Source organism: Porites lutea, chromosome 7, assembly GCF_958299795.1.
Source record: "Porites lutea chromosome 7, jaPorLute2.1, whole genome shotgun sequence".
Classification (NCBI taxonomy): domain Eukaryota; kingdom Metazoa; phylum Cnidaria; class Anthozoa; order Scleractinia; family Poritidae; genus Porites; species Porites lutea.
Genome location: NC_133207.1, coordinates 2,289,357 through 2,314,627, shown reverse-complemented (window position 1 = coordinate 2,314,627; position 25,271 = coordinate 2,289,357). Strand labels below are relative to the sequence as shown.

The 25,271-nt window shown below is 40.9% G+C and overlaps 2 protein-coding genes across 2 annotated transcripts in view; one reads left to right on the top strand and one right to left on the bottom strand.

Moving 5' to 3' along the window:
* LOC140944962 (lysosomal-trafficking regulator-like) overlaps positions 1 to 24,171 on the top strand; it is a 57,129-nt gene extending 32,958 nt beyond the window's left edge. Inside the window, exons 32-57 of the mRNA XM_073394070.1 lie at positions 502 to 564; positions 781 to 915; positions 1,446 to 1,610; positions 2,203 to 2,276; positions 2,981 to 3,169; positions 5,757 to 5,899; positions 10,584 to 10,686; positions 11,452 to 11,513; positions 12,263 to 12,321; positions 12,608 to 12,694; positions 13,756 to 13,821; positions 14,254 to 14,345; positions 14,924 to 15,082; positions 15,264 to 15,330; positions 15,850 to 15,997; positions 16,437 to 16,577; positions 16,914 to 17,017; positions 17,356 to 17,469; positions 18,544 to 18,850; positions 19,116 to 19,441; positions 20,365 to 20,466; positions 20,768 to 20,910; positions 21,335 to 21,429; positions 21,900 to 22,083; positions 22,604 to 22,675; positions 23,134 to 24,171. Coding sequence (XP_073250171.1) covers positions 502 to 564; positions 781 to 915; positions 1,446 to 1,610; positions 2,203 to 2,276; positions 2,981 to 3,169; positions 5,757 to 5,899; positions 10,584 to 10,686; positions 11,452 to 11,513; positions 12,263 to 12,321; positions 12,608 to 12,694; positions 13,756 to 13,821; positions 14,254 to 14,345; positions 14,924 to 15,082; positions 15,264 to 15,330; positions 15,850 to 15,997; positions 16,437 to 16,577; positions 16,914 to 17,017; positions 17,356 to 17,469; positions 18,544 to 18,850; positions 19,116 to 19,441; positions 20,365 to 20,466; positions 20,768 to 20,910; positions 21,335 to 21,429; positions 21,900 to 22,083; positions 22,604 to 22,675; positions 23,134 to 23,260 — 3,327 coding nt within the window. The 3' untranslated portion in view covers positions 23,261 to 24,171. The remainder of the gene's footprint in view (positions 1 to 501; positions 565 to 780; positions 916 to 1,445; positions 1,611 to 2,202; positions 2,277 to 2,980; positions 3,170 to 5,756; positions 5,900 to 10,583; positions 10,687 to 11,451; positions 11,514 to 12,262; positions 12,322 to 12,607; positions 12,695 to 13,755; positions 13,822 to 14,253; positions 14,346 to 14,923; positions 15,083 to 15,263; positions 15,331 to 15,849; positions 15,998 to 16,436; positions 16,578 to 16,913; positions 17,018 to 17,355; positions 17,470 to 18,543; positions 18,851 to 19,115; positions 19,442 to 20,364; positions 20,467 to 20,767; positions 20,911 to 21,334; positions 21,430 to 21,899; positions 22,084 to 22,603; positions 22,676 to 23,133) is intronic.
* Positions 6,129 to 9,391, bottom strand: LOC140943028 (uncharacterized). The gene has a single exon (XM_073392062.1). The coding sequence runs from the start codon at positions 9,309 to 9,311 to the stop codon at positions 7,647 to 7,649; it is 1,665 nt and encodes a 554-aa protein (XP_073248163.1). The 5' UTR covers positions 9,312 to 9,391; the 3' UTR covers positions 6,129 to 7,646.
* Positions 24,172 to 25,271: the final 1,100 nt, after the last annotated feature.

Below are 25,271 nucleotides of genomic sequence, written 5' to 3'. Positions count from 1 at the left end.
CCCCAGAGAAACTGAAGACAATGCTTATGCCAAATTTTGGGGTGACAAACACAGAGCTTTATGGTATGTTATGGTATTTCTGGAGTGGGCAATAATTGTCGAAATCCCGCAACGAGACAAAAAAGCAATAGGTTTAGATTAGCAAAACAACAACTTTGCAAGTGCATCACGTTTTTTGTACGTTTCTTTGCAGTGACTGCTCCACTACGACATGAAACTGCCTAATTTCGCGTTTTACGGAGGACGAAAACACAAGACAACGACTTTCCTTTTCTTTTTCTGAACCTCGATACAGTCTTTTAGAATTCAACTCCCGAACAAACTGCCAACATTCGACGAACTGAACGAGGTTCAATAAGCGCGAATAAATTTAAAGCAGCCGTCGCCGTCGTTGTTGCTTTTAAGCTCCCTAGTATTCGTCAGAGCGGTCATACAGACTCAAGTGTAAACAGTGTTATTGCCAATTGAAAGATCAGGATTTCTTGTTCTTTGTTTGTTCAGGATGGAAGAAAAAGAGAGATTTATAAGCTGTTTATCTTGTCGAAGGACTCTTTAAAAGCACAGGTACCTTAACAATATCCTTTAAAATATCTTCACATGACCAGTTATTGCTTTAAGATTTTAGTCCTTACTGTTCTTATTGTTAAAATTGTTGTGGTTACTGTTTATGTATTTATTTATTTATTTATTATTGATTTACGAGTTTTCACGTTGTTAATCTCAAGAAAAGTAGCAGGCCAGGTTATCTGATTTACATCTTGTTGGTTTTCCTGTGCTCAGATCGGCAAGCTCTTGGTGTTCCTGTTGAATCCAAATTATGACCTGGATCTTGCGTGTTTCGCATTGCACCTGGTTTATCACCCTCGCGCCAAGAAAATTCTAGATGCTGTTTTGACTTCCAGCGGGGGACCAAAGGTAACTGATCTGCAAGGTTTTTCAACATCCGTGATTTATATAATTTACAGTGAAATAAAACATAGCACCTTCACATTTCTCATCCAAAAGTTCAAAAGTCGCTTACAGGATTTCAGGAAGCGAATTCTTAAATGGAAATTTATAGAAATGCACATTCTTCGAATGCTCTTGTCTTTTTGTGTATTTATTTTTATTTATATTCTTTATTTAGTAATTTTCGTCCCATTGTGCAAGGTAATTCGGATTTCGAAATCCGGGAAATCTTTGCTTGTGAATTCCAGAATCCTGGGCTTTGGAATCCGGAATACAGCTCGAAGAATCCGGAATCCGTGAATCCAAGTTCCACTGACAAGGAATTTGGAATCCAGTATTCCTGCAATCCGGATCATGATCGCATATGGAATCAGTATCCTGCTAGCGTTGAAGGATGAATTATGAATTGGCAACTAACAACCGGGAATACTCTCCCAAACTTTTCTAAAGAATACATCTATTAAATCAAAGTAACTCAAAAATGCTAATTTCCCCAGCTCCGTGAGCGAGTGGCAGTTTACCTTTTGAAGATTCTTGCACATCCGCGCCTCACACCGGAGCAGAACAGAACTGGGGAGAAATTTAAGGCAATTTTACTGTCCATGAACCTGCAATCGATGCGTTTGAATGCCGCTGACACTAAACCGTCTGATGAAAACGAGGTAAGATTAACGTACAGTATCTTTAAATTGGAACAGAGTTCCTACATAGAATCTTCTTGAATGGGCTTCTGTCTTGGAGTTTTACTTAATCGTGGAAAACTCTTAAAGATTAGTCATTACTAAAAATGCCGTGTTAACCTTTTCCAGGCCTCTTTTAAAATGAAGTGTTTTTAAAGCTCTGTTGTTGGAATTTTCACATTTATTCCACGGAAAGCTGCTATATTTAAAGTTCATTTTGAAAGACGAATCTTTTTTTGATACAGAGGTTTGTTTTCATTAAGAACGCCGGGTTCTTGGGCGCTCTTATATCTGGGTGATTTTTCTTGTGTTATCGATAAGTGCGCCACCTCTAACCCAGCATATAGATCAAGGGCAGATAGCTCATCAAACAAGCTTTGGGGATATAACTGGAATGTTTATACTGAGCGATTGCTCTAGTTACGAAAGTTCTATTCCGGTATGGACGGGGGTGTACGGGGGCGGGAGGGGGGGGGGGGGGAGCCGAAAAGGTCATATCCTGTCTGATTCGATTTGGCGAAGGTTCGAAGTTCGAGGGCGTGGTCGATTTGAACTAGGTTTTGTCGCGTTTCAGATGCAGACGTGGGAGTCAGCTGACAATGCAAGCATGATGCAGTGGCAGAAACAGAGATATGAGGCTTACCGAAGGTATGGTGGACAAATTTCTGAGGGCTCACCGACTGTGGCCATTACCGTCCTATAAACTAACTGTCAGATTGTTTTTGTGAATGTCTATTCGAGCTGTGGATTTTCTGAGATAGATTTGTCTTCCTTTTGAAGAGCGAAACTAGCGCCAGCAAAGCCAAGGTTCTACTGTAGACACCGTCTCCTGCGAAGCCGTTCTTTGTTCTGTCACGTCACTCTCCTCTCTAAAAGAGACGGGACGAGAAAAAGAGCGGTTAGGAACGGGTGGAAGACTTCTGTAGACCGTATTCGCTTCGTTGTGTTGTTGCCTCGTTTTAGTACATTGGGCAGTGTAAGGAAAAGGTGCATTCGAGCCAAAGACCCAAGCGGCCAGAGCTTATCTCTATTTCCTTAGCATGATGCATGCCTTGGAGTATTGCCACTCCCCCTTAGACGGGATGCAAGTCCATTGCAGGGTTACCCCCAGTAGTATGTCGCCGGTACCCATTTATACACCTGGGTGAAGAGAGAGAAAGTGGAGTAAAATTCCTTGTCTAAGGAAACAACGCAACGGGCGAAGCTTGAACCCCGGACCTCCAGATCCGCAGTTCGAGGTGTTAACGGCTGGGCCACACGCGCATATCACTGCTTCGTACCGTAATGTTCATATCACTGCTTCTGTGGATGTTTTCGTATTCTTTTCAAGCCATATATCATGCTTGTTTCAGATTGGAGAAAAGAACTGAAGACCTCAGTGATGCGATCTCAAATGTAGCGAAAGATGTCACACGGGTTGTAGTGGAGATACAAGACACTAAGCGCCAGGCTCTTCTCAAACACACCAGGGATGCACTGTCTGCTGAGGTACAGATTCGGAAGAAATGGCGCCAACTTATCGAGCGTCTCATTCATGAAAGGTAACGTCATTTCAGAAGGTTGTAGGTAATATATATGTATATATAAACAAAATATCACAGCTAAGACTAGGTATTTTCCAGCCTTTGGCAGGCTCCTAGATTGTAGGGACGTCGCGAGAAAACAACGAGCACTTTTTACTGCACAACTGCACGTTTATCTTGGTGGCTGGAACAGGCTATGTCTTTTCAAACTCACTGTTCATGGCACTTACGTATTTTGTAATTTTTGTACTCATAAAGTACTTAGGAGTTTTCAAGAACTCGTTTGTGAGGGTTCATGCAATTCATATTGAATTAGAATTTAGGAAATGTTGGTTTTTTGAGGAGGAGAGGGAACGTGGTCTATTATCAAAGCTGCGTTCTGATTGGTTGAGCTATTACTAGGCTTTATGTTCCAGACCACTAGTAGCGAAAAGCGCCGGCTTTGAAAACCAAAACAATGGCGGCTGAATCGCGTTTTGCTAGCTAAAGTTGTTTTGTCTCGATATTTTTGACCAACTAGTTGGATTTTACTAAAACAATTATTCCTCTCGCGCTCATGGCCTCTGAGTCAATAGCCCATTCGGCCATCGGCGTCATGGGCTATTGACTCAGAGCCCATTCGTGCTCGAGGAATAATTGGGTATTATTTGTTAAATAGCCTCCTTCGCAGCGGCTCCGGGCCGGAGTCACGCAAAGGGACGAGAAGAATTATGTGACTTTAGCCCGAGCGGCTGTGAAGGAGACTAGGCAGAGCAGGGAACCAACCCTTATATGGCGTCGAAGCCTATTTCCCCTTTATAAACGAGAACGGTCCTTGCTACTTTTAACGGTCGATGCCTCCATTCGTAACCAAGCCTTTAGTCGCGATAGGTGTAAAATATTTTCTGGATTATTACATTAGGCCCTTTGCAGCTAGCCATTTACGTGGTACAAAACCGCCATGCTGGAGAGAAAAGTCGTACTGGGACAAGGAAATTACAATATAAAATCATGTATGCCTTTTGATGGTCTTGCTCCAGTGCGACTTTTGCCCTCCAGTCTGGCGGTTTTATACCAAGTGAATAGCTAGCTGAAAGTACGTTTTTTAATAGTCTTAGAAAGAACGACGTTGAAGCCCATGTTGAATTTATGTTTTAAGTTATGGAAAGGGCTGGGGTAGCATGCACCATTGATGTATCATTTAAGAAAGACAGTTTGCTAGTTTATTTACTTAACGTTTTTGGAAGTTTGGCGGGTCTGTGTGTGTAGTAGCAGTAAGGAAGTGAGATTAGGATACGAATGGTTCGAGGTCCAGGTTCGCCCCTGGGTTTGGATCTTCTCTCTTTCTTTTTAATAGTAAAGCTCAATAGCAGGTCAAAAATATTCTTAGTTCTTTAAAAAACGGCAGCGACCGTTTACGAAAGGGAAAATTGCGCGTCGAACCTAGGCCACCTTGGCGAGTGCCGCTCTCTAACTTTTGCGCCACCCAAAAACACAGAAAAGAGAAAACCTACGATGGAGAGAACAACCGAAATAGGAAAGAGAAAATAGAAGAAATTGCTTCGTGACAGAGGTTTGGATTTTGGATACTATCTACTATAATTACCGTCGGACACTATTTACAATCAAACCTCATTAAGCGGTCACCTATCAATTTCCCGAAATTTACCTCCCATATGTACTGTAAATTTGACCTCTATATATTAAGCGGGCGCGGTCAACGTTTGGATTTCCCAAATGGCTAATTTTATTGTAATTTATCTCTTTACCTTTCTCAGTTATCATCTGTACTCTAAACGAACAAAATTTGTTTGCGCGCTCATCATATCAAATCAACATTCATGAAAGATAATAAAATTTCCAAATTTGATTTTGCGAAAATGATGCCAGGCAAATATTACCTTGTGAACGTACTGCTCAGTAGCTGTCATCTGAAAGAACCCTTTATGGGATTCGCTCACAGTCTCTTTAAGTGAGAACTACGTACTAGTTAAATGTTACCATGTGAAAGTACTGCTGCCTGCTGCCTGCTGAAGAGGTTTCATTTGAATGCTCACACTTACAGTCGACTCCCGATATCTCGAACATTCTAGGGAAATCGAAAAAAGTTCAAGTTATCGGGAGTTTGAAGCAAATAACCGGAAGTAAGGAAATAAGCAAATGGATGGGAAGGAAAGGCAATTAAGCAACAAAGTATACAGGAATGGACACTGAATTTGAACTGGAGTGACAAATAAGTAAAGACTAAGAATTTACTCGGTTGTTTTGAAATAAATTCGGACTTCAGTACACGGTTATTTTCCCGACTTGTCATGGTTCGAGTTATCGAGGGTAAAATTGTATAGAAATGAGGTGAGGGGAAACCACAATTACTTCGAGTTAGCGGGAGGTTCGAGTTATCGAGGGTTCTAGTTATTGAGGGTAAAATTACAGTAAATGTAAGAAGGAAATCCAGGGGAAATCGACATCGGTTCGAGTTAGCGCGAGGTTCGAGTTAGCGAGGGTTCGAGTTATCGGGAGTCAACTGTATCATCTTCTCCGAATTGAAAACGTTTTCGAGAGAGCAAAAGCCCATTTTTACCGACTACCTGGCTTTTACGATAACAACTTTTTTCCATGTTCTTAGGTCTGTGTGGTATGATACCGAGCGTTTTCCATCATCTTGGAGACTGGACCCGACTGAAGGCCCCGACCGGGTGAGATGTCGTCTTCAACGGTTTCATCTGGACGTGGATAAGAAATACGTCATGGAGGAGTACCGCGAGAAAAGTGAGTTCATAATTGTCCTTAAGTATCACGTTAACCTTTTGTATCACTCGAATGGTGATCACGTGAGGACACATTGATGGTCCATTCCACATGAGAAAAGAAAAAAATGACCATTTTTGAAATAAACTACTCTGGGATTTAATCATCAGGACGTAAGTGCAGATCCACCATTCGATACCGAGGGGGGGGGGGGGGGTACCCAAAGTAAGCGACTACTAAAAGACTCATATTCCGGTAATAATGAATGCAATTATCTTTTAACCATAATTCAAACAACTGAGTTCAATGAAGATCAAAATAATGTAACATGAAACGTTTAGTTGTACCATAGCTCTCCTTTGAAAACCACAGTATTTTCAACTTACATTTTTTCAGAGAAATCAGTAACTGCCAAAACTATTGACACGGACGTCCATGAAATTGAAAGGAATTTTTTTCTTTCGCAGCTGTTGTCTAAGCCAAAAAAATAGCAAAGATGCTTTTTTATTTGACCAAGTAACATACATCTGTGACAACAAAACCAATCAGTTCCAAAAGGACACAAAAAAATTTGATGTTCAATTTCTCATACTTCATGGATATTACTTTCATGGACGTTACATCATGACAACAATAAATGCAGGAAGCTCACTAATAATTGCCTAAAAAGCCTGGTTCTAATATTAATTTGTTATATAACAACAATAATGTATATTCAGTATTGCTGAATATTATTATGGAGTTAAAGAGAGCACTTAGAATCTTATTGGAGACAATAGAGAATTATTATAAGGACAACATTATAATAATTACAATAGTCAACAAAAATGACAAGTGTAAGTTACTTCATCTTTTAAAGTAAACATCAAATCGTTAATATAGCTCTGTGGAAACTTCTAAATTGCTTACAGTCTCTAAAATTTGAGAATAATGTGGAACTGAAAGATACCCTAATAGACCAAGTATCAAACGTATCCATTTTTCGTCTCAATGCTTAAAAAGAGCTTGAAACCAGGCTTTTCTTTTAAAAACACCTTTTCTACAAGCAGTTTCTTTGAAATTTTAAATCATGGAACAAAAAAAAAATACATAAAGATTTACTGACAAACATTTACTGGGTGACTTACGTTTTTTCGTCAAAAAGGAAAGATACAGCCTATTTCAAAACTAATGGCCAGTTTTCTAATGTTTGTGGGAAAGAAAGAAGGTACAGGGAATTTACATTTTTGGCATCACTGATTTCTTTATCTTTTTTACACACTGTAACGTCCATGATCCAGAATGTAACATCCATGACAGTGTTTTGTCATCAAGCAAAGAAGGCACACATCACGAAAGAAATATTTATCACTTTGTTATTGTAGTATCACTATTTATCTAAAAAACAGTATCATTTGTTTTTAGTTATGCTTGCAGAATTCACAGGAATTTAATGTTATTTTTTTAAATTTAAATATAAAGTTTTGCATAATAGTAAATTTGATGAGTTTTTCACTTAACATGCAACTAGCACCTATCTGTCATAAACAGAGTGAAAGGGAAATGGCTGGTTGTTATTATGTATCTGTTCTAATGATTTTTCTCTAACCACACTCATGCAAATGTAACGTCCATGATCGTGGAATGACCCTAATACGTTTCGAATGTACGACATAGCTTTTCAGCATATCCCACCCAGACCGATTCTTGAATGTGGAAGTTTAAGCGATTTGCGTAGAGAAGCTGTTTTCTTAAAGTTCATTGACTGATTGAAAATCAAATACAAGTTTTACAGAACATGTACTACTGACTGAAGTGTTTCGCCATCCTCGGAGTATTCCGTGGTTGTGCAAAGTATAGCAATTCGTCCGTCTGGGGTCACTGCCATTCCAGATATGATGACTGCATCATTTTTCGCGACACAGATATTGCGTACAAAATCGCCATTTGTTTCGTGTATGGTAATTCGCAGAGCATTGGAAAAATTTCGAGCAGTGATCAGGTGATTGGTTCGAAAATGAACTGCCATTACATCCACATGGAGGCATATACGTCGACGGAATTTTCCCAGTGCATCTAACAAGTCAATACCAGCCGGAAATCGATGCTGTGAAATAAAACCATCATCGATGGCAATGATGCACTTCCAACCTTTCTTGTCACCAAAAGTGTACTTAAACTGGCCGTTTTTATCATACACCTGGACAATGGAGTTATAGTAACCTCTACCCGTATTGAATTTGACCAATACAAAAATATCTTCCTTTTTATTTACTGTCAGGGATAAACCCTCGAATACGTTCCACTCCTGCAAATGAAACGTGCGGTGCTTGGGAGGTTGTGAATAAATCACATGCACTTCTGACTTGAAAAGTACATAGACGTTGTCTAAATGATCAGTAACCACATCCACAATGGGTCCGTGGAACGAAAATGCGGGATCAGGTGTAAGCAACTTCCACAACTTTCCGTCTTGGTTAAATACTTTAAGGTCGAAAAAAGATCTTTCTGCTATTATAAAGTCGCCGTGGCTGTTAGTTGTTATGCTTTTCGGTGGGCAGTCTAATTTCTGCTTTCCCTTTCCTTCATGTCCAAATGAAAACGACCAGGTCTCCGCTTTATCGTCATCTTTGATAAGGTTTATTTTCTTTTCCGTGACCCCCGGCCAGTTGTCGAATTGTTTGCTAAGAACTCCGTCGACCGCTGCCGTCACTCTGGCTACAGCACAATTCACTTCTTGTACTGAATTAGTTATGTCTTTTCGTTCATCTTTTTTAAACATTGACCAAAATCCCCCGAAATATTCAACTTCAAAGCTCTTTACCACCGCGGGCATGGAGTGTAACTCTTCGAGGCACAATTTACATGTCGCTATTGCCTCTGCTGGGCTGTCTATTTTCTCTAATATTGTTGACATAACCCGATACTGCATGGCTAAAATGCGATCTTTTGTGCTCAGAGCAACATTATTGAAAGCCTCCGTTGCTTTCATTCTAGCCTCGTCAAATCTCTTCTTTGCGTCAGCAAGGGCTCTCTTTCCAGATTCATCCAACTCGGCGAATAAGGTTTCTTGTCCCTTAACAAGTGAAACTGTTTTCACATCAGCAGTCAGCAAGTCTAACCTCTCTGTAGATTTGTCCTTCTCGTATTCCGCAGTTTCATCTCTGGTTTTAACTTTGCTCGACTCCGGTCCACAGTTTGCATAATACTTTTTATCCAGGACTGTAGACAGAAACACAATTCCTTCCTTAAAAAAGCTGATGCTTGTCAAAAGATCTTTTCGTGCCAATCCATCCAGCTTTGACTTGATGTCGTCGAGTTCACGGACAATCATATTGCGAAATTGTTCATCTGTCACGTCACCTTCTTGTAGCTTTTTCGCCAGACAATCTCGACCTTTTGTTAGAAGCAAGCCTACAGTGGCTTTCAATACAGCTGTAACAATGGCACTCATTTTTGTTTGGAGAGAAGCAATCAGTCGTCTTCGGAATGATTAGCGCTCACTGAGATACTGCAAGATTTGTTGTGGCTTGTCTCAAAGTTCGAATTGAAAGGTGCTTCGAGGGCGAAATTTAACACGCAACGTAAGGGATTACGTCGTCATTTCAAAAAACATGCGTTAACAGATATTGGCCGATTTTTACCTTAAATTGAAACTGGGGGGGGGGGGGGTACTGCCATATATGGGAAATATAGGTATGTGCCGCTGTGAAGGGTATGGTTTTCAAGCAATTTACTCTAGGATAGAGTATATAATCAAAGTGTTTTGGTCTAGAATAGGGTATCATTTTTCAGGAAACTGATCAGTTGGTTGAAGATTTTATCTAGACTAGGGAAACAGCTACTCTAGGATAGGGGGGATTTGGGGAGTTTACTCTAGTATAGGGTACCAAAATTTAGCTGAACTAGCTCTGGTATAGGTTAAGGGTTCCAGGGTCGCAACGGCACGTGCCCACCCAGAAATTCCTAAAGTACCCCCCCCCCGGGAATTGAAAACGTCAGTGTAACGTAACATCCTCGCAATTGATACCGATAATACGGGGACACGGCTTAAAAGGGAACATATAAGCATAAGCTTCAGAAATCTCGACGTTTTGTTGGAAGCAAGCCTACGGGGGGCTTCAACGCTGCCTTAGTAATGGTAGTTATTTGACGTCGATCGTCTTTTGATGGATAATTGTGTGGCAAAGTTCAGGGCGGACGCAGTGGAATTTAACCCCTAACCATCAGAATATAAAAAGATCATGACGCCATTGTTACAAAAATAAATGCCAGTACCCAATTAACATCTAACTTTATCGATTATGTGTTTGGTGTGGGTTTTGTTATTGTTGTTTGACTTGTATTACAGAAACTCTATTTCCTTGTCTTAGTCGCTGGACCCTTAGGGCTACTCATTTTTCAATACGTATTTTCTGAGGATTGATTACAATAGCGATTGGGTGGGTGGGACATCTGTAGTCCTTACTTATTTAATTTAAATTTGGACCAACAACCCCCCACCCCCTCCCACCCACACCGCACCGTTCAAGGGGAACATACCACCCCAAGCGTGACAGATAGCTATTTCAGCAGCATTCATTCTGTACCACCTTTTTCTCGATTCCAAAAATTAATATATTTTTTTGTTTTTAATTTTGCACACGCAATAATCACACAACATTAACAAGGTTTTTTGTTTTGGATAATCTCGGAGTGTTGATAATTTTTTCCTGTGTTTGTGTAGAGTCGAAAGGCGGAAGCACTCCGTTATCCTACTTATTCGAAGACACCACGTCCTCGTCAAAGAAGAACGTTTATTACATTTTTGACACGCCTGACACGATTCGGTAGGTCTATATTAAGCTGTGAATTCCCATGCTAGGCCTATGTTGCGGCGTTTCCACGGGCTGGTTTATTTTTAGACATATTTTGGAGCATTTTATCGCGATAAAAGAAGCTCATTAACCCTTTAAACCCTAAGATCAAAATTTACATTCTCATTTGTTGCCCCAATTCTTTTTTTACAGTAGTAGTGGGGAGAAGTTGATAAAATATCAAGCAAATTCATCGATCTTAAGTGATCATGTCCATAATTCACATCATCACTTTGTTCTACAAGGCATTAATATTACGGGGAGAAATTTGATACTGACTCTTAGGGCTTAAAGGGTTAAACTGACTGACTGGCTGGTTTGAGGGACTTAAAGATTTGCGCTAATATCGTTCTAAAAATCAAGTGGTCGGTGAAAAATACCGTGGCACGAGTACATGGAAGTTTGCACGTTCCGGATAACTGCCGAGTGTCAATGTGAATTCTTTGTTCTATTTTACCCGTCAGCCTTGATAGTTGAAATGACGTCATAATGTTCAAGACATTGCAGTGAAACCACTCACCTGCGACTTGTAGTTCCATTTGAGTTTTGAACATTTTGACGTCATCTCTATGGCTGATAAGAGTTCAGACCATGGAAAATTTGTTTAGTGGGAAGTAATACGCAAATGCTTTTAACTTTCTTGTTCATACGATAGCATTTTCATGACAGTTTCCTGTTTTATTTGCTACCATGTGTTCGACATAATGCTTTCTTTTTTATTTGACTTTTTATTTGCAGTTTTCTTCACCACTGTAAAAACATTACCTTGGACAGCAAGATCAAAGGAGTGCTATTGATTGGTAGGTGTATTTGGAAACCGTGTTGTTACGAAAAATACATTCAAAGCTCCCGAGAGCTGTTCAAGGCGTACAGATAGCTTGGAGTGGTGCAAAGTGGAGAATGCGAGGAAAAATAGAGGGGGGACTGGAGAGAGCGCCTCCCTCTCTCTCCCTCCTCTACCCTCTCCCACCCTGTTTTTTGTTGTTTTTTTTTTCTTTTGCGCCGATTTATATTTCGCGCCGTTCCCAACTATCTGAACGCCTGGAACACTCCAAAAACTCTCCTTCCGCACCGCTGTCTTCGTGTCACTTTCAATGGTCCACACAAGTTACCTATTGAAACCGGCTGCACGTTTCTGTGACGGGTGTACTGCTTAGTACGTATTCGACCGTGGCGCGCTCGATAGCCTTGCCTCTTGTCCGTTCCTGCTGTCTGTGTTTGGTGCTTTCTTTTTTTTTTTTTGCTTGTTAATTTGCTTTTGGAGCTTGGCCTCGCCACTTTCTGTTTGCCAGCTTTTCATTTCATTAACAAGTCTCTTTCAAATCCTGACTCCTCGAAGTGCCCAAAGCGGGAATTCTTGCAGGTACAGGGCTTTAGCCTTCTCATTTGACGACTGCGTGCATTACTAACACACAAAACAAACTATTCTGCAGTTTTTTTTTTCTTGGAAATCTCTAGCGACTGATTGGGCAAGATAGATGGCCATAATTTATCGATTTGAAAGTTAATATCGGTGTTTGATTGTCTGCTTTGTATGTTGTTTGTTTAGGTGAGAGCCACATGTATTTTGTGGGAGAGGAAGCCATCGCAGATACAGATATCACACAAGTAAGAGATAAATTAAAATGAGGGTCATCAAACTTCGCATTTAAAACATATAGAAACCGGCTGAAATATCAAGTTAAAAGTGGCAACATATGACAGGAAAATCACCAGCTGGCCTATTCGCAAGCGCAGACGAGGAGTTAAATTCCAGTTCGCTTCAGCGTGACATGTCTTAATACGAGCTCATTCCTTGTTCACTACTTTCTATTGCTTTTATGCTGAAGTCGACGTTAATCATAGCAGACAATTTTCTGAAGATTTAGACATTTTGTTCGTCTCTTTCCTTAAGATTTTACTCGGTAATAAGGATGCTATATCCATCTCCTGGTCTTACGAAGAGATACAAGAAGTTCGGACAAGGTGGTACTGCCTTCAGGTAAATATGAATATTAGTTCTTTATTCCTTTCTTTAAAACTGGAACCAGCCCTAGGTGCTTTAAGTGAGACACCCTTAAAAACAGCTCTAGGTGCTCTATAGGCGGGGCACCCTTAGGAACAGCTCTAGGTGCTCTATAAGCGGGGCACCTTTGGGAACAGCTCTAGGTGCTCTGAAGGCGGGGAACCTTTGGGAACGGCTCTAGTTGCTCTGTAGGCGGGGCACCTTTGGGAACAGCTCTAGGTGCTCTGTAGGCGGGGCACCTTTGGAACAGCTCTAGGTGCTCTGTAGGCGGGGAACCTTTGGGAACAGCTCTAGGTGCTTTCTTATCGGGGCACCCTTGATTCCAGATGAAGTCTCTCTTTAAACGGGGCACTCTGGCTCCAGTTGTTCGAAGGCTGATTAGCGCTTAAACCAGGGTTAAATTTAACCCGGGTTTCTTATTCTTTTGTTCAAAAACTTTTTCTCGGATAATTTTCTGTTATTTTTAAGAGCATCCAATTGTCAACTTGTTGACAAAAGGAATTTAACTGAATGTACTTTTAAAGCTTTCGTATCTGAATTCAAATTTCACACTAAACCTGTCTTATCTTAACCCAGCTTTGAACAACCCGGCCCTGGACTACTTTTAGTTGCTCTACAAGAGAGCAACCTTTGAGGCTGGCTCAAGGTGCTCTCTAAGCAACCCCTTCCCCCTCCCCTCAGAGCCAGCCCTAGGTGCTTTGTAAGTGGAGCACTTTTGACTTTTGGGGTACCCTTGGGATCAGCGCTACGCTATCTACCCTCCTTCCTGGCCCTTTGTGTGGTAAATTTGGTACCGTATGGTATCCAAGCATAAGCCGCCCCTTCAACTCCTGGCTAATGGCGCGACAAGGCCGCAACAGTTGATTATGACTACTAACACTCTTAATTTGCAATCACTGTTCTAACTATTATCAAGAAGATTAATGGCTAATCGGCTTACCAACAACCAAGTAGTGCACTATGAAGTTGCTAGAACTTTTTAAACAATTTGTGTTTTTTATCCTAAAAAATTACCGCTCAAAAATTGTTTCACACAGGACAATGGCTTGGAGATTTTCCTTACCACTGGACGAACCTATCTCCTGGCGTTTGACACAAGACAGGTACTTGTAAGGGCTACTTTGGGATAATTTTTGTTTCTTTTTTGTGACGTGATTAGGTTTTAAAATCAAATATTTTTATGTGGTACTCAGCAACCACGAAATATTTAACGGTTTCGTAAAGGGAATTTCATGCAAGTGACGTTTCTTTGCGGGAATCCTCCATCTTTCATTTTATCTTTCATTTTAAGAAGCTTTGGCACTTTATTGGCTGAAAACTGTCGCGCCCCTTTTTTCCACCAATCGGTAGAAATGTCTCGCTTGCATGCGCCTTCCCGCGCTTTTGATCGGCTACATGCTTCGTGATCCAATTGGTTCATTTACATTTCTTCGCATACGATTGCCCAAAGTAAAAACTATCTTGATGGTTTTTCATTACTTATTTAAGAATTTCCCTCTAAACATCGTTGTTATTTGCGCCATAATTTTCTCCAGGACCGCGAGATTGTGTTGGAGCAGTTTAAGCAGAGATACCTTCCGTGTTACGAAGCTCCGCAGTATGAACACCTTATCACCTTGTCAAACAGGTAATAATAGTACTGCCTCTTGAAAGTGACGGGAGAAAAATCTTTTAACTCACTATAACGTATTAAAATACGAATATTCTCTTTCGTTTGTTACCAAATTCAGTACCACTTTGCATGGAGTAACTAATATTTCAGCTTGATCAGTGCTTTCTTGCCAAGAGAAGATGATTCTATCTGAATGTTCTAACACTTGAGGATTTATTGTCCGCCAAGAGCATCAGCATCATATTTCATCAGTGATTTCATTGGCCTGGATACCTTAGAAGGGCAAAGAAAGACAACTGAAATGACAACGACATTTATTCCTCCACATGTCCTCCTTTCCCTGAGTTCCCTTTAGATGTATCTTCCCTGCGTAGTCTACTCTCTCTTTATTTTATTAATCTCCATTGTCCAAGGTTTTGTCGTGTGCGACGAAGTGGTGAGACACTTTCTCGCCTAAGACAGGAACCCACGATAACAAACACTGATCTCAGTGAAGGTTACGATCCGTCCCTTTCCAAAGATAACACTCCGCATAAGCTCATGTGTTTCTGCTATCGTGCGTGCGATGATAACCATTCATTTTTTGTCTCCAGGTGGCGTTCCGGGCAAATGACAAATTTCCAATATCTGACCGAGTTAAACAAAATGGCAGGACGCTCATTCAATGACCTCATGCAGTATCCCGTCTTCCCTTTTGTGCTTTCTGACTTTGACAGCGAAGTGCTGGATCTGAATGACTTCAAGAAATTCCGGTAAGTTAACTCTGACCTGGTAACTTTCTTTCTTCTGTTTGGCTTCGTTGTCTCTTTGAAACTTTTTCCGTTCATTTCTGCTTTTAATATTCCGACCTACGCGTCTGCCACCCAACGATTTAACCGCCTTTTGCACTTAATCATTAATGATAGTTAATTTTCCTTGTTGATTGTTTTTCAGCGATTTGTCTCGCCCTATTGCTGTTCAAAATCAGTCTAAGGAACGCAAATACAGAGAGAAATTCAAAGTGAGTCTTGCTTTTATCCGTGCTGCATGGTCTCAAGTTCAGATTAATACAGATTGTAGGGGAAAAGTAATCGGTTATGTTCATGCAAATCCTCGAGGCTCAATAACGGGGTCATACATTATACGTGTACGTTAGATTTTCAGCGTATACGTGGCTATCGGCGGAGTTCAAGGCGTTTAAGGCCGCAGCCCGGTTAGCTCAGTTTGGAGAGCGCCGGCCCCCTCAGAGGGTGGACGTAGCTTCAAACGCCAACCGGAAAAACGACCAGGGTCTTTTACGGGCTCGCAGTAATGGGCGCCATGCTATTGTGGTGGCACTGCAAAAACATTTTGAATCTAAATGAATAAAGAAAGAAGAAAATGAATGAATGAATGAATAAGGCCAGTTGTATCTATGAACATGGTGTCCTATAACGCTTTCTCAACAATGACGTAAGGAATTCTCGTTATGAGTAGAGCATTTTATCACAGTGAAAACCCGTCAATTATAGAACGCATGACATTTCCCTTGTTTCTGCAGTGGCTTCAAGAGGAACATGAGCGAATGCCTGAAAACGACCCCATGTCGGCTCCGTATCACTATGGATGTCACTACTCAAACAGTGGAACAGTTCTTCATTTCCTGGTGCGCCTTCCTCCATTTACCAAGATGTTCTTACAGTATCAAGGTACGGTTCTTTTCGGCCATGTTGAAATATCCTTTTTTGTGGCTGTGCAGCTGGCCAAAAATTTGACCTGAAAAAGAGGCGAATCGGCCATTCCTTGTCATTTTAACCCATTAACCTCGTTTCTCTGTCTTTAAATACAGCTTTCTTGGAGTATACACACCATTGGCGCATCTCCCATAATATACCTCTTTATCCCCTCCAAATTTGCATCTTCAATTTCCAAGGAAGACTTTAAAAGCCAGGAGAAATTAGGATAAATGCTTTTTTTGGTGGGGTGGTGAAAATGGAGGGAGGGCGGGGCGTGGTGAGGGCGAACAAGGTTTATTGTGTGAGATGTGCAAATGGCTAATACAAAGTAAATATGATCACGTGGTAAGGACGTGAAAAAAATAAAGAACACGTAAGGGGAGTATAGTAATGATCGCTGGCTTTTTTATAGATCGCAGCTTTGACATTCCCGATCGGACTTTTCACTCCTTGGCCACAACATGGCGTCTTTCATCGTTTGAATCTGCCACTGATGTCAAGGAATTAATCCCAGAGTTTTTCTTCCTACCCGAGTTCCTGGAAAATGCCGAAGGTACTGTTATCATTAGTGTAGATTTGATGAGACTTCCTACTCTCGTATTTTGGTTGAATTTTGTCAAGTGAAACTCGTTCGCCTCATCCGACATTTCGTTATTGAGGGTAGATCGCCAGTTTTTCTTATTAACAGCATCATAACCATCTCTTGGTCTTATTACCAATAAATGTTGTTTGTTTGGTTGTTGTTATAGGTGTTGACTCTTTTTTTATTTCTTTGTTTACTCAAACTATTTGACAAGCAAAGTTTGCCTAAGAGAAACGATACTCAACGGGCTCACTTTTCTGCGGTTTATAATTACCTTAGCAATAAGTTTGCCTTTTTTGCCCAAAGGGTTTGACTTTGGTTTGCGGCAGAATGGAAGTCGAGTGATGAATGTGGAGGTACCTCATTGGGCTAAAGGCAGTACCAGGTTGTTCATGTTGATTCACAGGCAGGTGGGTCTTATTACCCTGTAATTAAGATTGTTTTCACATGACGTCACGGTGACCGTATTTGCCCACCTACCCCTCCCTAAGCCAATAATAACCAATATTAACACTTACTTCTCACTTTGGGCAAAATGTTGGCTTAGGGGAGGGGTAGGTGGGCAGTTTTCCAGATACGTATAATAATCCAAAAATCCTGTTGAGATGGAACTATTTTCTCATGTAATTTTTTTTGTCCACGCTGATCACGTGAGTGAAAAATATCTATTGTCGTTTTTATCACATAAACATGTTGTTGTTGTTGTTGTTGTTGTGTTCCCTTTTCTACCCGTTGTTTTACTGTGCAGGCCTTGGAATCAGATTATGTGTCACAGCACCTCAATCAGTGGATTGATCTTGTGTTCGGTTATAAACAGAGGGGACGAGAAGCTATAGACGCCATTAACGTGTTTCACCCTGCGGTAAGTTTACTCAATCTTCTTTTATTCATTTTGCTGCCTGAGAAAACAGCCGACATTTTGTGGCGCCACCACTGGCTCCCCCGCGAAATGACGTCGTACTTATGACGTGTCACTACTCAGATCTGGGTAGTATAGTAGTTCTGTTTGGTATTTCTGCAATCGTTTCTCAGACGGCATTTCGTGGGAGACCAGTGGTTGCGTCGTAGAATATCGGGTATTTTCTCACGCTATTCATTGTGTCAGTCTAAGAATACCATAATTAGATCCTGCTCTTGAAATTTGTTTTCCATGCTCAAAGGTCATAGCTAGTCGCTACACCTGATGTCTTTAAATTTGTAGGAAGGTTAACATAAATTAAAGCCTCCTCTACTTGACGATTTTACCACCATGAAGTAGAGCTTAGTCCGATGTAGAAGACACGGTTTATCTATAGAGTGGTTTTCGTTTGAGTGTCGTAAAACCAAAACCAAAGTAATTACTCTGGCCAATCACATAGGACACAGACAATACATTGAACCAATCAAAACTCGAAGTAATTACATGTGGCTGACGCAAAGCGCGGGAAAATGCATGCGAGCGCGTCACAATTGGCTTTGGTTTTACTTCTGATTGGATGAAAAGGTGGCGCGAATCTTTTAAGCCAATCGCATCGTGTAGAAAGTGCAAAACCAATTACTTTTCGACACTCAAATGAAAACCGCTATCCGTACAACTAAAAGAGATTAGTCTTATTATCCTCTCACAGTACAAGATATATAAGCGTTCGTTTCTCTAGGAGATACCTAATCCGAATACCAGACTCTAAGAACATCTGAACCCTCTTAAGTGGATGGAATCGTTTAATACCTCACACAGCTTGGAGTGTTGAGCGGTTCTCCAAGACCGTTTCGAAGAAAGTAAATTCCGCAATTAAAAATTAGATCGTCGTGTTCGCCACTTGAATGTGCGTTTTAAGATTCATCGTTTCTTTGGTTGTCGAGATTCTCTCCCACCTCAAATCTGGATTCAGTTTTTCCCAAGTACGAAGTTTAAGTAAGAATTTCTTAACAACTTTAAGTCTGTCCGTGGTTTTAGACGTATTATGGTGTGGATGTGAACGCCATTACAGACCAAGTCCGCCAAAAAGCGCTGAAAACCATGATCGAGACGTATGGTCAGACCCCCCAGCAATTGTTCACCTTCCCTCACAGCCCCAGACCACAGCATAAACCAGTGACCACCCAGACTAGTGACGTGGGCCCCACATCCACTTTAAACACCCTAAAGTTCATGGACACCGGAGCTGAGCTGGCTTATGCCGGCCTCCGCATGGGTCGGCTGACTACGTCATTTTCATCAGACACGGGGACGATTATAGGCAGTACCGCTGACACACTCACTGGTAAGTTGGGACTAGTTTGTTTGCCACTCTAGGATGGCACTGGGGCTTGGCTACACAAAGCGGTGCTTTATTTAAGCCCCATAGCTGGAGTTTTTGAACATTCTGTGTGGAAATCACGAAAATATAGCATTAAGATTCGCAAATACAGTTAGGTACTAAAAATGACTCTCCAAACAAAACCCTTTCAGCCACTTTATGGACTACGGCAGCGTTTGATTTCCTATATAATACGATTAATCTTCTTCCTTAATGTACTTATTGACAGAGATTCAGTCGCCTGTGAGCACAGTTGAGGGCCTTAAATGGGGGCAGTATCTGGGCTCCCCAGCTTTAGGTGCCCCAGCGGTAGGGTTCACACAAGCTCTCAACTCTTCCGTGCAGTGTCTCGTCTGCCTCAACAACGACAACGTTTTCGCGCTTGGACACAACACCACACTGCTGACCGTACACCAGGCGAGGTCTGGGGAGAGTGAAGAACGATTATTGTGGGCAGCGGCGCTAAGTTGGGGGTACATGGACGGTTGTATTCGTGTCAGCACCTCTCCTGATAGTGCCCCCGTTTGCCTCATGGAGCACCACACTCCAGACAAGGTGAGATGCGTCAAACATATACAGTCAACTCCCTCTTAACGGACACCTTGCTAGAACGGACACCTACATATAGAGTATGTCCCTGCCTTTCACTACTCCTTTTCATATGACTCCTTATAAGACAGACATCTCCCTAAGATGGACGAACACACAGTGCTGGTCCCAAATGTCTCCGTTTCAGAGAAAGTTGACTGTTTCCGTTGGTGAATAAGTTCCTATAATAAGTAAATTTAGATAAGCGGATAGAATCTGATGGGTAAAAAACGCTCGCGAGGACCTTGATCTTTTGCGTAAAAAGCGGATCTGACGGTCGGACGAAACGCCAGATTAGTCATTTGTGTAGAAACACAATTGTCCCTGGGAAGATAAAGACACAGACCGCGTAGTAACAATCAGGGTTTGTACAGAGTCTCGGATCCAAAATGTAAGACTTTCCAAAACAATGATTTATTTTTCCAGACTCATGATTACCAATTAGGTGACCAACGGTGACCTTGAAAAAATGTAGGAACCAATCTCTTCTCATGATGCACTGCCATCACGGTGCTCTAATGTGGACATAAGAGAGTTCTGAAACTTCCCATTGTGTGATTTAAGGTCTTGGCTACTGGCGAGTTTCAATAAGATATCAATAAGATTTTGCTTACTAAGCACTTGTTGTAGCTTTGAAAAAAAATTCACACTTTTTACGATTTTTCAAGACTCTATTTTCCAGAATTTTTCCAGGTCTGGAATATTGCTTTGCAAGTTTCAAGACTTTTTCAATAATTCAAGACTCTATGCAAGCCCTGAACAACAGAAACTTCGAGTGGTCGCCGAATCCCCGGGAAAAAATTAAGGAAAGAAAAAAATTCTGTGGATAGGCTATAGTTTTTGTTGTTGTTCTGTTTTTAAGTCACAGTAATCTCGTTTAATTCCTTTAGATTACCTGCTGTGCTGTAACTGATGGTTGTAATTCTCTTTTCATTGGTACATCAACCGGCACCCTGTCAGTGCTTCCCGTCAAGTACAACCCGAGAGTAGCGGTAAGTCTATGGTTCAGTGCTGAGAACTACCTTGTCAGCATCTAATACAGCCGAACCTCTCCTTACGGCTGGTTCAAATGGGCGACGAAAACACAAGCAGTAAAGAACACTCGTAAGGCATACAAATTTTTTCAGCGTATAGTCTCAACGTCAGCGCTTGTGCTTGCGATTGCATTTCACAGGAGTGAGCCGCAACATCACAAGCACTAGTGCGTGCACAACGACAAATATTCCGTCCGCTAAGTTTGGACGCCGGGTGCTAAAAAACGCGTGCGAATCTGTCCTTTCTTTTGTTTTCCAGGAAGCTGGCATCGAAGTCCTGGGTTCGAGAGTTCGGCTTCATGGGCATAAGGACTCCATCACTTGCATTGAACTGTGCCAAGCCTTCAGTATTGTGGTCAGCGGTAGCTGCGACAAAACAGCCATTATTTGGGACCTGAATAGGTACTACCTATAAGAAGATGTTTCTTTGTCAGATATCCGCTAAAGCTGATTACTCTACTCGTGCCGGCATTGGTAGTAACTCTCTTACTGGTGGCCACTCAATAACTAGACACTTTTTTCTTGACTGTATCGAAAGTTTTTAGGTGGCGTGAGATCGTTTTCTCGATAGGAAATCAATGTTGAGATGCGTGTTGCATTTAGTTAAGTAAATAGTCACGGAGACGTTTTGCATTTCGGTGATTCGATGAAACGTCCTTTATTGAACTAAGTAATGAGAAAGAACTTAAGTTCGGTCAGGAAAATCTGTTATTTCTGCCTGCTTTGGTTATATTTTAAAGGTACAATTTTGACGTCAAACGACAACTTTGGATAAAAGCCGTTACTCCCCCTCCCTCACTCTCAGTATTTTTTTTCTGTTTTTCAGGTTAAGTTACGTACGATTTCTCCGACATAACAACACTGTTGCGGCTATTAGCATCAGTCGAACCACTGGAGACATAGCTACTGTGTCGCATACTAGTAAGTGATGACATGACTAGCGGTACATTGGTTCTCTCCGATAGGATCGTTTTACCGTGCGTCTCTGAATAGTCACTTCTTAATTTGTGATTGGCGTATATCGATCCTAGTTATTGCCTCTGTGGTCTAATGTTAGTCTGCTACACAGCCGTTCTTCCTGTCGTCGCTCAACGCCACTCCTGACAAATCCTCCCTGAGCCAAGAGCGCTGGGTTACGACATGAGCAAAGGCTAGGTAGCAGACTTGTCTAAAGTACGACGTTGCCGTTGTTGTACGAAATGCAGCACCTCCTCCTCCCCCCCACCTTCCCTCCCGAAATTAAGTGGCTTCACCCTTAATTTCGAGTGGGGAAGGTGAAGGAAGGACGTTGCTTTTATTGACTGTAGCCGTCGTGCAAAAAGTTCCCAGATCTTTTCACGAAGCTTAACATAAAGAGGAGAAATAGCTTTCATTTTATATCCTCGTTTTAGTAAACTGCGACTCAGAGGAGGACACTATTGACGACGGAAGTGTCATGAAACTGTGGACTGTAAATGGCAGGTTTATTGGTCTTGTGACCTGTGAACACATGATCAACTGTTTGGAGTTTTCGTCTGCTCCTGAGGGCATGTCTGTTAATGTTATCGCCACCGGACTAAGCAATGGAGCCATAAGGTAAATTCACTAACCTGGGAAAGGGGTCGTTAGTTTCTAAAGCTACAGTAAAGCGGGAACCAAAAACGTACAACCTGTTTTGTAACATTGCTGTAAATTGAGTTGAAAAGGAATATTGCTCGTTTTACCACCCAAGTTCAAACCTGCGTCTTGCAAAAATCAGGCTGTTGCAAGGATAAAATTACGCGGAAGTCACGCTATACACCGGGAGTTACGTCACTTTTTAAGTTTGCCTTGGGCCGGTAAAGCGCGTAACATTGTTGTTTGATTGTGTTGCAAAACGTAGAACAGACTAGGTTTGGTTCGTGGATGGTCGAAAACGCGGCAGCAATGTTATGTCATTGGTTGACAACAAGTTGCACGTTTTTGCTGTCCGTTTTACCGTACCTTAAGAAAACGTTGAGCGAGTGAAATGCAAGGATTTGGATTCAGTTTCTGTTTCAGTTTATTTTGCAACAAAAACGTTGACGAGCGTCGCTCAAAAACGTCTTTGCTTAAGCTCCCTATAATCTTCCTACAGACTTTGGAGCACGTGGGATCTGTGTCACATACGGGACATTGCACCGGACCTCAATCTACTTCAAGTAGTCAGGTAAGACAGCTAGCTTTTGTATGTGGCTTCGTTCAATTTGCGTTTGTTTGTTTTGTTTGTTTTCGTCATGCATACAATATACATTACATGTAGTTTTATCTGTGTTACCCTTCCCGACACGAAAAAAACCTTGGCGAATTGTGCTACATAAATGTAAATATCTTTATTTTACTGTATGAAATGCTTGAGCAGGTTTTGCGGTAAGTAACATACACTTTTTTTAAAGGGGAAAGTTCCTGTTCTTCTTGTTTTTGTTTTTGGACAGATCTAATTATGAAGAAAGTCATACCAGTTATCAAAAAAATAACTTTGCTTTGAAAAAATTTATTGAAATTCGTCGACGACAACCTTTTTTAGCCGTCAATACACACACGAACTTTGATCTTGTGCAATTTTGCGAAACAACAAGCGGGCGCGAACTGTGATACATAAACATGCCATTTTGAATTCTTTTTTAGCTTAAAATTCTCTGACGACAGCCAACGCCTTTTTGCTGTCAACACGAACGGGAAACTTGTGGTTTGGCAGACAAGAGACAAAATCTACACCAAGCCGCCTGTTATCACTGTATTCCAACGAAGATAAGTAAGAAAGGCCCTTTGCTACAAATATGGTACTTCCCTTTGACAGTAGCGCGGGAAGAAACTTACGCACGGGAACATTTTAGCGTCTTTCTTCATTGTAAGTGGGGTGGTACGAGGCTTTTGGACCCTCAGTCGTGTGCGTGGCCATTTTCCTCTCTCGTGTGTTTTGCTCGATGTACTAAGCATTACGAAGAGACTACTCACCAAAGTGAAAGCGTTATAGTTTGAGCTGTTCTGCTGTGCTTAAAGTTTCACAGTTCTTCACGTATTCAACTTATGACTTGTGCTGTATGGTCCACTAAAGGTTTACAGTAAAAATATTTTTATATTTCTTTCGAAATTTGCTTGTGTGGCCATGCACAATAAGGAAAGCTTTATTTTCTTTAAATCGCTCGCTACAGAGCAAATTGCTGTAGTAACTGATTGAATGTAAGCGAGAAATCTGTATAATTATTCATAATATGCAAGATAAAGGATGCTTGTATTACTAATAATTATAATGATATTGTGGTTACTGTCAGTATAATTTATTATCATTATCGTCATCATCATTATTTTTTCACGATTATTATTATTATTATTATTATTATTATCATTATTATTTTTATTATTATTAAAAAAAAGCTTACAGAGATATTACCAAAGGAAGATTTATTTTTATATCTTTGTAACGAATTGACTGTAATTAATCAATATTGTAAGTACATAAAATACGATTAGATTAGAAATATTTTATGTTGTTTATATTTTACAGTGCTGATGATGTTTAGATGGTTGTAGCCATATAAAGAAGTGATATATCATTTTGAATTGACAAGTTATACCCTCAAAAGTCTCTGATAAATTCTTATGCCATATTTAGAGTCAGGACGTAATTTTTTGAAAATGAAATTAAAGATGCCAGTCTTTTGCTTTTTGTTTATATTTATTTACTTAACGATGACCACTTCATTTTACTTCACGATGTAAGTTAGACCTTTTACGATCAGAACTTACTTTAAATACGAAAAACACAACAAATAGTAATTAATGGGGAGCAAAAGCAATTTTAAGCAGGTACTCTCCCTGCCCCCTTTCAATTTTCCAATGGTCTGTTCCTATGGTTACTAGCAGCGAATTAAAACTAATTTGATTTCGGACTTTTTTTTGGCGTTGAAAAAAGTTACTTTCCAGCAATAGTTTCCTCACACGTTGTCTTCACTATGTTTTAGTCAAACGTTATGCTAGACTAATTTCGTTTTGTGAGATAGCTCTTATTAAACGGTTGAGTGGTTTATTTGTTGCGATCGCCCAGTCAAAGTCATTAAAATATTTGGTTTATAGTGGGACTGCTAATCACTAGCTACCGTATAGTAGTAGTAGCGTCACAGTTAAAGGATTAACTCAGTGCTTATCTTGTTTATGGAAAAGGCTTTTTCTATAATTTTCCTCAGCGAATTTTTTGTAGTGTGCGGTTTGTTTACCCTGCTTGCTAATGCACCTGTTTTTGAAGCAAGTTTGGGAAGAAGATGGAATGGCACGTATCCAAATCGAGAGGCCACCAATCTGTTCACGATAAAGCCCTTACAATTTTTCAAGAACGAATTAAGTCTCTTGCTGTCGCTGAACGAGAAATCGAGAAGGAGCGAATACAAAGTAACATCGAGCTCAAGACTGAAAAGAGAAAGGTGCAAGAAGATTTGTTCAACTTAAACAGGGACAGAAAACGGTTTGCCAGAGAAGCCAGAAATAAGTTACAGTTACACCAACTTCCTCGTCTGTTCAGTAGGGAGAAAACGTTTCAAGGATTATCTGTTAGAGATAAACAGAAATTACTTCGATCTTTTAGTACTGAGAGATCCGCGGACACATTTCCCTCGATAACTTGCACTGACGCGAATGTACCACAGATTATGAAAAGGTCTATTTCGAGGGAATCGCAGTTTCATAACTGGGTGATTGGTTTTCCAAGCATTAAAGATTCGTCCTCAAAGCGAACGTTGCGAAATAAAAAGCTAGCTAAGCAGGGAGTG

Excerpts from the sequence above, each read along its gene's own strand:
- LOC140943028 (XM_073392062.1), bottom strand. The coding sequence starts at position 9,311 with ATGAGTGCCATTGTTACAGCTGTATTGAAAGCCACTGTAGGCTTGCTT.